Source organism: Rattus norvegicus, chromosome 2, assembly GCF_021556685.1.
Source record: "Rattus norvegicus strain SHRSP/BbbUtx chromosome 2, alternate assembly SHRSP_T2T, whole genome shotgun sequence".
Taxonomy (NCBI): Eukaryota; Metazoa; Chordata; class Mammalia; order Rodentia; family Muridae; genus Rattus; species Rattus norvegicus.
In genome coordinates, this window is record NC_141535.1 from 26,254,280 (window position 1) to 26,267,986 (window position 13,707).

General features: G+C 39.7%; 1 protein-coding gene across 2 annotated transcripts in view; it reads left to right on the forward strand.

The window, feature by feature from the left end:
• Homer1 (homer scaffold protein 1) overlaps window positions 1-13,707 on the forward strand; it is a 110,481-nt gene that overhangs the window by 36,088 nt on the left and 60,686 nt on the right. For both annotated transcript variants that reach the window (XM_087620659.1, NM_031707.2), the window contains exons 2-4: window positions 5,001-5,157; window positions 9,703-9,834; window positions 12,329-12,421. In XM_087620659.1, the coding sequence (XP_087476785.1) occupies window positions 5,001-5,157; window positions 9,703-9,834; window positions 12,329-12,421 (382 nt within the window). The remainder of the gene's footprint in view (window positions 1-5,000; window positions 5,158-9,702; window positions 9,835-12,328; window positions 12,422-13,707) is intronic.

The following is a 13,707-nucleotide window of genomic DNA, read 5'->3' on the forward strand; positions in this document are numbered from 1 at the left end:
AGGAGAACATCATTTCTCTGTAGTTGGATAGTATGTATAGGCTCTGTAGCTTTGTGCTTCCTTAGAGCAAAGCTTTATTGAGTAGTTACAATATTTGCAAAGGTATAGATTTTACTTTAATAGTCATCTTCAGCAGCATTGGCATTGATTCTTTTGAAAGTCAAGGCTATTCAAATGATAAATGTGGACTTTTTTCCTAAATCTAAAGTGTCAGCATCCCCTGGAAAGTGTCGTTTGTTCGGTTTTTAAGTGCTCAGTTGTTTCTTATTGCACAGATGTTTAAGAGCTAGATATAGTTCTTTGTCACCACTCGTGAATTTGAATAAGACTCATTTTTATAACAAGGTTTTTATTTTCTTAACTTTCTCACTTCAGTTATCGTCCACTTACAGGTTCTCATGTCTATACTTAAAGTTTTAGAATCTAACATTGAATATAGTACCTTAACAGAATTTTAACTCAATATATAGAATTTTTTAATTTTCATACCAGTTTCCTAAAATAAATTAATGAAACAAAGAAAAACATCCCAGTAAGCTGTTCTTATATTAGTACAGTGCTTTTAACCACGTGGTGTTCTGGCTATAGGTGTGAAAGAAATTACACTAGGCATATCGGTAAGATTGATATTTTGTATATGTATTGTGTAAATCAGTCTCTCTCTCTCTCTCTCTCTCTCTCTCTCTCTCTCTCTCTCTCTGGTTTTGCTTTTCTAAACTTGTTTAAAACATTTCTTAGTGAACCTGTCTGCTGTTTAATTTGAGATTGATATTAAGTTCCTTAGAATGGTTACTTTGGGTGTGCTTAACTCTACTAAATAAATAATACTGTAGTCATTATTAAACAAACCCTTAATATTGTGTTGTTTCTCTATATACATATTTTCCAGTGACTGTTACTACATAAGTATAATTAGTAACAACAGTACTAATGTTCAGTATCAAGATCAGTTGTCAGTAAGGAAATAACTTGATTGATTGGTTTGATTTTTACTGTATGGATAGAAATACAGGACCAGCATGAAGAAGAGATTGGAGATAAAGTAAATGTCTATGAACTAGATTAGTTACATGAATTCTTCATTGCAGAACTTGTTAGAATCTTTGCTAGTCAAACATACATTCTCATACTTCAGAACTGGAAGTGAAATAAACATATTTTAAGGGGAGCTCCTGATTTTCAGATAGTTCCATAAGACAGAAAAGCATTGTTTGATTCAGTTAGTATTTTTATTACTGTGAAGCAAGTGAAACGATGAACTTTTCCTAATAATTGCTATCTAGTTTATTAGAAGAAGTATGTATGCGTCTGTCACTCGGATGCTTGACAGTTTGAAGTGCATTTTAAGTCTTTCTAAAGATGAGACTTAATAATTTGGTTCTATCCTTTCTACTGCTTCCTCCACAGCGTTTCTCTAGAGAAACTTATTAACATGCACAGTGTTTTAAGCTGCATGATTGTAAGATCTGATGATTTCCCCAAACTCTGCCTTCCACAAGGTCACCTTGTCTGAGTTCTAAACAGATGCTGGATTTCTGACCTGACAGGTCAGCATACCAAATCTTAGTCCTCTGAAGTTGGTCAAGAGTGTGCACTACTTCTTGGCTTTCATTCCAATCTCAAGTTCTGTTTTTGTTTGCTACATGCTGGCAGCACTGTTGTCTCTTTATTCTCCCAAAATGGAAATCCAGGAGACTCGGGTTCTTCCTCGTCGGGATTCACATCGCACCATCGACATTTCGGGCAAGATAAGCCTTTGCTGTCCTGTAACTGTAGGTGTTTAATAACATCCTGTCTGTTAGCCATTGCATAGCAACAGCACACTCTCCCCTGCCCCAACTCTGCACAGTTTTAAGCCCTGAAGCTAGATCTTGATCTGCTGTGAGTGCTAGGACTTGAACCCTGTCTCGCTGAACACACAGGGAACTGGGCCCTCATCCCACTATGTCCTGACTTGTTTTAAACTTTCCCCAAGCATTTGTTTCTCCACAAGAGGCCTCATTTTATTATTTTTCAAATAATGTATCATGTTGAAGTATGTTTTATTTTTAAAGTATCTGTGTCCCATCACCAAACCAAAGTGTTCAAGAGCAACATCTCCACCCTCTATCCCAGTTGTTGACATGTAGTAGGTAATTTTGAGTCTTTTTGCTCTTTCCCTGTTTCAGCTGCTGCAGGGGTCTCATGAGCTCCAGGGCATCAGCTGCAGCAGTGGTCTCGTGAGCTCTAGGATGCTCTTCTTTGTATAAGTGACCATCATTTCCCCAACCTTTGTCATCCAGACTTTGATAGGTTGGTTCTTGACCACAGACATCCTAAATTCAACTTTATTAAGGAGCCATTTATTCAGAACATTGAACAAAGCAGGACATATATTTAGTTGACTTTCAAATGTCATTTGCTTATCAGAGCCAGTTAGCAGATGTTACTGAAGAATTTAATGTAAATTAAAGAAGTTAATATATGAAGAGTATTTACTCGATTTAAGTAATTGTGTTTGAAATATATTGTCTGAACTATAATTTTGTCTGTCAGTTGTAAACAACCAAAGGTTCAGTCATTGTCTAAGTTAGGGTCTTACTGCTGTGAACAGACACCATGACCAATGCAAGTTTTATAAAGGACAACATTTAATTGGGGCTGGCTTACAGGTTCAGAGGTTCAGTTGGTTAACATCAGGGCGGGAGCATGGCAGCATCCAGGCAGGCATGGTGCAGGAGGAGCTGAGTTCTACATCTTCACCCGAAGGAAGCCAGGAACAGACTGAACCTCCTCAGGCAGCTAGGAGGAGGGTCTCCAAGCCCACCCCACAGCGACACACTTCCTCCAACAAGGCCACACCTTCTAATAGTGCCACTCCCTGGGCCAAGCATCGGCAAACCATCACAGTCATGTTGGCACATCTCCCTTTATATGCCTTCATAAAGTTGTGTGTGACTCAGTTTCCCTGTGACTTGGAGCTAGCTATAACCTGATCAGCTATACTTTAACCTGTAACTTTAATTAAAAGAAAAAGGAGATGGAGGCTGCAGAGGTTTTGATGAAAGTCATGCGAGCGAATGATTAAAGGTGGGGAAAGGTGGGATGAGTAAGACCTAACCGTGCAGAATTCTTGATGCGCTGCCTTGCCAGACTAACGTCTCTGTGAAGGGAATCCATCTAAGAGCAGTTATGCTTCCTTTCTAGGGTCTAGCACAAATGTATTACTCCTTTAAAGAAAAGAAAAAGAAAAAAAAAGCTTTAATAAAGTGGGGGCCAGGTTTTATTTCTAGATTTAAAAAACAAAACAAACTGGGAGCGAGGCAGATTACCTGCACGGACGGTACCGTTCCTGCCAGTGCCGTAAGTGCTAATGTGGATAGCAGGCAATATGGTGTTCCACCCATATGAGGCTTACTCCAAAGAGCCCTTTTACCACAAACTCCATCTGCTGTCACTGGTCTGTTTGTTACTTTGTTTTGCTTTTCTTTTTCCTATCCTCTGTTTCCCTGAAACTTACTCTTCAAAGCATACTTTAAATTATTTAGAATAAAATTTGATTTATTTAGGTTTAAACATTAAAAATTCCCATGTAAAAGCTTAGCATTCTGAGCCAGGAATGGCAGCTTACCCAGAAATCCCGGCACTCAGAAAGCTAGGGCAGGGGATCTTCAGTTCAAAACTAGCCTGGGCTGCAACAGCAAGACCTCTCCCTGACCTCCCTCCCTCTCAGGAAATGTTAAGCTAAGATTTTTGGCACCTTGAGCTGCTGTTGTTCCAAAGCCTGTTTATTCAGAACTTGGAAGTTTGGACTACAGTGCTCCTGTTACTTGCAGGTTGCCTTGTAATATCATTTTGTTTTAATTAGTTTTTGTTTTTCTACTTGTAACTCTGTTGTACATTTCTAGAGACCCTGTGTGACTAAGAAGGTACTGTCTATGGTTTTGAGTAGGTCCTCCATATCCTTTCCAGGACAGGATAGTATATTGATTGGAACCTTTCAGTTATTACAGAATGATGTGTGCTTTCATTTATTATTACTGCTGCTTTAAATTGAACATGCAACCAGTTATAGTATGACTCATACCTGAGTCTGGCTTATCTGACACAGTTTTCCTCATAAGGCACATTGACTTTCCATCCGTGAGTATATAACACTTAGAAACACTTCAGCATTGTGCTGAGGGCCATTTAACAGTGAAAGCATCTATCCTGACACGGAAGTGCAGAAACCGTGGTGCTAAGCAGACCACTGAACAGACAGCTGCTTGTGTAGTCTGAGTGCTGAAACCAGATGATGGTATTGTCTTGTTCATCTGCAGGTGGAAAGTGTATGCTAGGTGAGTCACGGTTCCCAAGGTTCTATGTAGATGGCAAAAGCTTAAGAAAGGAAAGCCACAAGCACTTAATTGACTATTAGTTTGGTTTTTCACTGCTGTGATAAAACAATAACCAAAAGCAACTTGGGAGAAGAAGTGGTTTTTTTGGCTTAGAGCTTACAGTCCATTACTGAGGAAAGCCAGGGCAGGAATAGAGGCAGAACTTACAGGTGAACATTACTTCCTGGCTTGCCCAGCTTGCTCTCTTGACACAACCCAGGACCACCTGCGCACAGAGAGCGTGGCCAACATTAGGCTGGACGCCCCGCCCCCATGAATCATTAATCAAAGACAGTTCCTCAGAGACACATCCAAGGCCAATTTGATGCATGCAGTTCCTGAATTGAGGTCTCCTCTTCAGGTGACTCTAGTGGTGCCAAGTCAGCAGAATCCTGCAGAGTGACTGATGACTTTAGTGGGGAGCTGAATTCATGTGTACAGAATCTCTGGGGAGCAAGAATTGAGTGTAATTGTTTTAACAGAATTTATATTGGACTCCTTATATTGCATACTGGAAAGAAAGATTCTTTTGTTTGTGGATATATGTAAGTTTCTCGTTAAGCACTCCCTTTTACAGTTGTGTGTCCTCTTGTCTGGTGAAGTAAAACTGTTTTTAGTCACGCTTTCCCTTTCCTCCCTCAGGGAACAACCTATCTTCAGCACTCGAGCTCATGTCTTCCAGATCGACCCAAACACAAAGAAGAACTGGGTACCCACCAGCAAGCATGCAGTTACTGTGTCTTATTTCTATGACAGCACAAGGAATGTGTATAGGATAATCAGTCTAGACGGCTCAAAGGTAAGCTACGCTTACTTCAGGTAATCTTGCTCTCTTGCTCTGTACGACATAGGACTTCAGTTTTTTATTTTCGTGAAAAATTTCTTCTAGAATTTTTGAAGCTTAACTTTAGGAAACAAAAAGTGATTAGACTAACAGCATTTTCCCCTCAAGCTGTTTGTATATATTGAGTTGTATGAGGAGACATACTCTCAGCTTCATGGTGGGTTAATTTATTTAGTAAACATTCCTTGTATCAGTTTTGTATTGGTGTTAAGTGGTAAGAAAATTTCTATATTAGTTGGTATTTCTATATTAGATGTAGTATTTCTACATCTCATTATTACCAATACCAGCCGTTGGAAAGGCATTTAGCTTACAGTTTGAAGGCTTACAGTCACAGGGTCTAGCCCTGGCTTCCTGAGGCCTCTTGGTTGCAGCACTGGATGATTTGGTAATGATGACCATCGTATGGCTTAGCAAGTAGTTACATTGTGAGCTGGTAGAGCTGAATGGGGTCAGGCCTGCTCTCTTTATGACGGTCCATTCAGTAGAATTGAAGGAGTTCTTAACAATTCCTCCTAGAGCACATTCCCAACAGCCTGATTACCTACCTCTCGGTCCCACACACATTTGAATGTTCTATAATACCTCCTTCAAATCACAAAGTCCAAGGGCATGGGACTGAGAGTCTGCGTTTGGATCCCAACACCCAACATAGTCTCCAGCTCCAGGATCTGACATCCCTTGCTGATCTCTGTAGGCAACAGGCACACATACTGTGTGGCAAAATACTCATAAACATTAAGTAAGTGAGTCCAAACAACAGCAGAGACCCTTTAGGAGAGCACAGTTAAAGACACCTAACAATGGCAACCGCTGTATCCTCATAGGCAGTTCAGAGTCCTTACATCATGAAGGCTGCCAAGCTGAAAACTAACACAAGTGTAAGAAGAAATCTTAGAAGTTTTGCTTTTAGGAGAGGCAGCAAGTACAATGGCTCCACCCCCAGCCCCTCAGTTACAGTTATGGCCTTGAAGAGAACGTTTTCAAGGGCATCCTCACGCTCACGAGTGTAAGTAGTTGTAAGGATTAAGGAAGTTAGTGTCAGCAGAACACACTTCATGCAGGGTGGACAGGATGCTATTCAGAAGGGAGAAGTCTGCTTAACTAACTCACATTCCAAACATCAGATCCTGAGGTCTCCTCTCTTCATTCTCTGTTGGAGGTTGAGGCCTGTCTTACCTCTGTCAGTTCTGTGCAGAAGTTAGGGACAGAGTAGAGCCATAGACCCAAACCACCTCACTGAACCTGGGCCTGCTTGCACTTGCTAGCCATGGGACCTGACCCAAGGTGTTTAACTTGTGTGCATCTGTTGTTCACACGGAAAAAGGATTGTTATCCAAATAATTAGTCTTTCTTTTCACTTTTATGTGAATGACTGAAAAGACTTAAGATGATGATAGTTATTTTCCATGAAGTGTTATTTAATGAAGAGTAACTGCTCATAAATGTTTGGTTTCGTGAGATACGACAGATGTGACGTACAGGCTTTAGACTGCTAATGCGTTTTCCCGCCTTGAACTTTCTGTAATCGATGGTGTCATCTGAACCAAAGTACAAATAAAATGTGCTCTTAGTAGATCGGGTACAAAAGGTGGAGGTGCAGGTCAACTGAAGCAATCCATACTTAGGAAGAGAATTTGCATTGAAATTAAGTGCATTTCAGCTTTTTCAAGTCTTTTCTACTGTCTCACATCCATCTCTTTGCTTTTTCATTGTGTTAAAAAGCCCAGAGAATCTTAAGAAGAAAATGTTCATGTATTCTTGTGTGTGTGTGTGTGTGCGCGTGGGCATGCACGCGCTTGAATTGTACACATGAACACATGAACCTGTCTTTCTGTCCTAGTTTTCTTTTTTTGTGACAGGTTCTCACTATTTAGATCCGTCTGGCACTAAAATTTTTCTGTTAAATTCTTAATTATGTCCTAATCAAAAAATTCTAAGAAATAAAAATTTCATGCAAAGATTATTTGAGGTTTTTTTTTTCAGTGATTCAGTGACCAGTAGTATAGAAATGAGGAAAGGTTCAGAGTTTAGATTAGAATGGATCTCTCTAACAAGTCACAGAAAAGTTATTTTGAAATGGTTAAGTGAGCGCCAATGCCCTTAAGTACATCATCCTTCTTGTTGCTGATTAAATGTATGAGCACCAAGCCTTTTAGAGTTGCTGGGGTCTGATGCCAGGATTCCCCTTTCACCTTGTCTAACACTTGGGTCCCTCCTCGGATATTTCTTGGAGAACACTGAAGGTTCACCAGATGCATCCTGGTCTTTATTTGATTGCTCTGTCACATCCGTTTAGACTTTCCTCTGTTAGCTATTTCTTTACCTGTCCCAACCAGCTCTGTGACCACATTGCCTCTCTCACTGTGTGTCTCAGGTTTCCAGAATTGTACTTGGTAGCCCATAAGTACTCAGAGAGCAGCAGAAAATCCTGACCCTTTGTTGTTTATTTATAATTAAAAAAAATTAAGATTATCTATCTATCTATCTATCTATCTATCTATCTATCTATCTATCTATCTATCTATCAGGGTTTGCCTGCACATGTGCATGTGTACTGTGTGCATGCTCGGTGCCTGAAAATGACAAAGGAGAGGGTCAGAGCCCCTGTAACTGGAGTCACAGATGGTTATATGCTACCGTGTGAGCGCTAGGAATCTAACCCAGGTCCTCTGTGAGAGCAGCAGATGCTTTAAACCACTTACCAGCTTCTCCAGCCCTAGTCTTATTTGCTGACTGTTCCACAAGTCAGAAGAGTTCTTAGCTATACTTTACGTACTCAAAATGGTATGTTGGTAGAAGCAGTTTTGAACCAAATGGTGACGAAGGTTTATAAATACATACATTTTGTACAAAGATAAAAGCTCTCATAGAGCAGTGGATAACACATCTGTTTCCTGTGAGAAAGAAGAGAGCCGGCTTCTATTGTGCCACCTTCTTTTTCTTAGTAGGACATATGTGCATATGTCCTTGTTGAAAGTTCAATGTCTGATAGTTCATAAATATTTTATATTTGTAGTGTTCTTCACTTGATAAACAATTTTTTCATAAAATGCTGGATTTTCGTTGCATATTTATTAGTGTGTTAGATGACAGGTTCTGAATTTGACAACATGTATGTTTTTGTTATTGATGGAATTATATTTCTTAATTTTAGGGGGCACTAGACTATGCAACTAAAAGTGATCCTTTTTCTAGCACTGGCAGAGAACATGAGTTAATAGGATGTTACAATACCTGAAATATGCTATGATCTTCAGACTTAATCCTTAATTATTAACATGAAATGCTACATTTTCTAAGAAATAACATGAAATAGAAATGATAATGCTACCAATCTATGAAAAAGGAAATGAAAATATTTCTTAGGAATTTGTTTTTTCCTATAGTAGGAAAAAAAACCTGCTAAGGTGATTGTAAATCTCTTTTTCTGTATAAAAATATATTTTATGTAAATCATATTTTTGAAAGAGCTTTATAATACATCTTTAAAATATATATATTCATCCACATATTATGTTACTTTATTTTTGATTTAGTTTTATATATGTAGGTGTTTTGCCTGCCTGCATGCCAATGTGCCACATTCATGCCTGTTGCCTGGAGAGCCCAGTAGAAGGCGCTAGCAGATCCCCTGGAGCTGGAGTTACAGGCAGTCGTGAACTACTGTACTATGTAGGTTCTACACATTGAGCCCAAGTCTTCTGCAAGAGTGGCCAGTCCTCTTAACCACTGAGATCTTTCTCCAGCTCCTCATACATTGGTTTTTGAAAGGTTCTGTTAAGACCAAAGCGTATTGGTTTCTAGAGAACAGTGTCCAGAATTAATAAATAGTGGTCCTAAATATGAAAAGGAAGAAGTTGACCACATTCAAAACTGTCTGAAGGCTCCCTCACCTATGCAATGTCCTGGTTTAATGGCCACACTAACAAAAGGGGGCAGTAGCTGGACAACTGAGGTAAAAGAAGCTGCTAACATTGTCTGTCATCAGCTTATTAAAGGCAGTGGTTTTACAAGGTGCATCTTTGGGGCCTTGGCTTCCAGCTTAGTCAGTAAATTGCTTACATGTGCAGATATGAGGGTCTGAGGTCTGTCTCCACCAGGCATGTGCTGGGCTAGGTAGCTTCTGCTGCAGTCTTAACACTGGGGAGGTGGAGTCAAGTAGATTCCACAGCCTTCCCATCCAGCCAACTTAACCTATCAGCAAGCCCCAGGCCCTAGTGAGAGAGCCTCTCAAAAGCAAGCTCCACAGGCTGCGCACAGGTGACAAGCATGTGTGAGCATACGCACGCACACACGCATGCACACACACACAGCTTTGAAAGTTTGTGGGTCAATTAACACATGTCTATAGTTCTAGTCATATATTTCTGTGTTGCTGCAGTTCTGATCATTATCTGTTTGACTCTGAGTTACTGGTGATCCTCTTCCTGCAGCTGAAATGGTCATGCACTTACCTGCCACTTTCAGCTGGCTACTTCTATCTGTTTTATCTTTCAGGCAATAATAAATAGCACCATCACTCCAAACATGACATTTACTAAAACATCTCAAAAGTTTGGCCAATGGGCTGATAGCCGGGCAAACACTGTTTATGGACTGGGATTCTCCTCTGAGCATCATCTCTCAAAAGTAAGTTATTTCAGCAGATCTTTGTGGAAATCTTCATCTCTAATTTGTGTGTCCTAAATAGAACTAGGAGGTGGAGAGTACAAAATATAGGAGAAATTCGTTTAATATTCTGAGAAGTATAGTGACTTTAAGAATATTAATATATTAAATGTTATATAAATAATTATAAATAATACTAAACTATAAATAATTGATCATTCATAATTCTTCATGAAGACTTATTGTGCACATTAAAACAGTCACTACTGGTTGAAAAGGGCCTTCTTGTATTGAATTATCTGTGTGGAGGAAGTAAAAGGTAAGAACTCTGTTCAGAAGGGGTTTTGCTAAAAACTATGACCCTTTAGTCGGAGGCAGCCTGCAAGATAAGTAACCTTCAAACTTCCAAATTCATTACTACCATTAGGAGTCGACACAACTTAGATTTCAGGTGGAATCTGTTGTTAGGGTTGTCATCTGTTCCTTAGGACGACAGTGATTTGCCTGAACCTAGAGCCACAGAAATGTGTGCAGTACAGAAGAGGTTCAGTAGGCACCCAGAGGAATGTCTTGAATAATGCTGATCAAATGAATTACGACGGCAGAAAGACATAAAATGCAGAGCATCAGCAGGCTAAACGCTGGAAATAAACAGTTGTCCTGCCTGTAAATAAAGCCGCCCATGCCTAAAGCAGGAGCACCTGAGTTCTTGTGGCTTTTACATGGAAAGAAAGGGGAAGGAGTGCGCAGGAAAGAGAGACAGCCGCCAGGGGCTGATGGTTAGGATGAATGCTGTTCGCTAGATGTTGCACACAGAGGTAACGGCGAGTGCTGCAAAGGCCCTACCCTACTTCAGATGCGTACGAGGTTAACCACTGTCTTTGTCCTGTTAGACCACTCTCTGTGAGGTACTGGCAGTGAGTGTTGCGTGATTTGACTGTGCTCGGCAAGTCCTGCATTCTGAGTGTGTTTTTGGGCTGTGATATAGGTGTGTTAGATCAAAATTCCTCAGTGTAGCAATGCAGATGAATATTACTTGTCCAGAATGATCTCCTTGAGAAGTTATATGTTTATTCTAATACATCAGACACTACTCACTTTACAGAGCTTCCTGTGGGTTGTCTGCTCAGGGAGAGAAATTGTTAAGTAGTTTCTACTACATGAATTTCATGATTTATACAACAAAGAGCTAAAGTCTAAGTTGGTTTCTGAAACAATCTTTTATGAAAAACTTCTTAGTTAGGCTTAAGTAATTTTTTTTAGATTTATTATTTATTTATTTTAGTTATGTGAGTACACTGTTCGTCAGATCCCATTATAGATGGTTGTGAGCCACCATGTGGTTGCTGGGAATTGAACTCAGGACCTCTGGAAGAGCAGTCAGAGCTCTTAACCACTGAGCCACCTCTCCAGCTCCCAGGCTTAAGTAATTTTGACAGTAAATTTGATCCTTCGTTATATGTTTCCAAGTTGCTGGGTAACTAGCAAATATAGTTAAGGATTAGTGAGTCAAGACCTGTCAATCATACAGTCTCATCTTGCCTCTTGTTACTTGTTTTAAGTGAGTTAGAGTGTGTGTGTGTGTGTGTGTGTGTCTGTCTGTCTGTCTGTCTGTCTGTCTGTCTGTCTGTCTGTGTCTGGGAATGGCTTTTATCTTTTTCCTCTTCAAGGTAGAATATACTTTTAGACAATTATTACTAGTTGTGACCCCAGCACTTTTTAGTTTTGATTGAATGTTGAATATTGTGATATAGTTCACATTGCAATAACCAACTCCAACAGGTGCTTCAAGTTACATGGAGAATTTGGGTTTGGGGTTTGTTGTAGAGCCCTCCTCCCTACCTCTGAATGTAATGGTAGAGTAGCTTCCATATCCCAAATATAAACAGGTACTGTATGTGAAATGGTGCTCCTGTGGGTTTCTAAGAGTCAGCATTTCATGTTAACTTTTTTATCTCAACAACATTTTATGTTATTTTTTTTTAAACTTAATGTTATTGCTTTCTGTTACTGAATTGGCTGTGTAGAAACCTTTGCTAATGTTTTTTAGTTGTTGGTAATAATACTAAATATAACGATAGGTAATAAAATGATGACTTACACAATATGAGCATTTTATATTTTATTAATAATTAAAAACTTTTTCTTACTATTTGGATATATAAGAGATAATTGAGTATATTTTTTTAGTAATTAAGAAAAAGCATAGCATGTTTTTGTCTAGCGATTCTACCACTCATGTGAGTCTTAATAAATTGTGTCTTAATAACAAAAGAAGAACACAGATAAGCCAGCTTGCCAAATTCTGACTTCTCTATGTGCTGATGTTTTGAACAAGACTCACGCAGTGCTTATATGCAGGTGTCGGAGTTTTTGCTTCTTCCCCATCTTCATACCACAAACTGTTTGTTGGGAGGCTGTGCTGTTTATGTAAGAGTCAGTTCATAAAATGAAGGAAATATGGGGTCTGTGGAATACTGCTACCCGGTTATGGATATAGTCTGTGTGTGTTCAGTTTGCAGAAAAGTTTCAGGAATTTAAAGAAGCTGCTCGGCTGGCAAAGGAGAAGTCGCAGGAGAAGATGGAACTGACCAGTACCCCTTCACAGGTGGGTGTGAGGCCCTGCTCTCATGAGGGCGCCTAGCTCATTTCAGACCGCCCCTGTATGCCAGAGTAAAATGGGGAGCATAATGGCAAAATAAATTACCAAGGCAGATGTAGAAGTACACTGCTTAACCAATCTCCGCTGACAGAGAACGTCAGTGTTTACAAGAGTGTTTTTAAATCGTTACCCCAGATAATCTTTATATACCCATTAAGAGAGCAAAAGTACTAGATGATCAACCTGTGGTTTTGTCCGTGTTCTTTTATTCAGGCAATAGTAAGACAAGTTTGGCTACCAGAAGCTCTCAGAACAAACAAACAAACAAACAAACAAGAAATACACTCATGTCCTGGGAACTAGGTGTGGCACATCATGTAGAACCCCTGGGGAAGCCCGAAGGGAGGCGTGAAGAGGCAGAAAGAGCAAAGGGAGTCTAAGCTGGGCTTTGGATTTGGGAAAAGTAGAACAGTAGTTTAGGATGCCCTAGTTTGAACAACTTCATTGGCTCTCCATTTCTGTGGAGGTGATGAAGACAAAGGAATACGCTTCTGCAATACGAGGCCAGACGAAGAAACTGGTTTGACGTCGGCGTGGCTAACTTGTCTCCATAGCTGTGCTCCCTGCTAGGCCCTTAGTTTCTCCTAAGAGTTGGCTCGTTCGAGAGGAAGCAGAAGACCTAGTCAAAGCATTAAGACAGTGGGTGATTGGGATGAGTGGAGGTGCTTATGCGCAGGCTCGACAGCCTGAGCTCTCTCCCCAGAACTCACAAGGTGGCAGGACAGAGCCGATAGCCTGGTCCTTTGTACCTCAATGTCTGCATTAGCTTGTGCATCCTCTTCATAACAACAACAATTTAAAAATCAAAACAGATATAAAACACTGTAAAATACAAGGCATATTATTTGTTCTTCCTGATCTTAAAATCTCCTTATTTCTAACTATTTGATAAACCTCACTAAGTATAATGGTTCATTTTTATTTTCATTAAGAGTTCTGCTAGGTGCTTTCCATAAAGACAAAATCTTCACTGCCCATTGAAGCCAAGGCTCACTCTTCCGTATTTGTGGCAGTCTGGGGGTAACTTGGGGTGATGTTTGTTAAACACGTTGAATCTATCTGTCAAATGCTCTACTACTCTAATGATTTCTTTAAGCATAAATCTATTTAAAGTTATATGCCAATATGTGTTCAGAGTCCGATTCTTTAGGTGAATGATTTTGTTGTTACCAAAAAATAACAAACAGCACATTCAGTAAGTGAATACACAAAATATCAATGAATTGTAATGA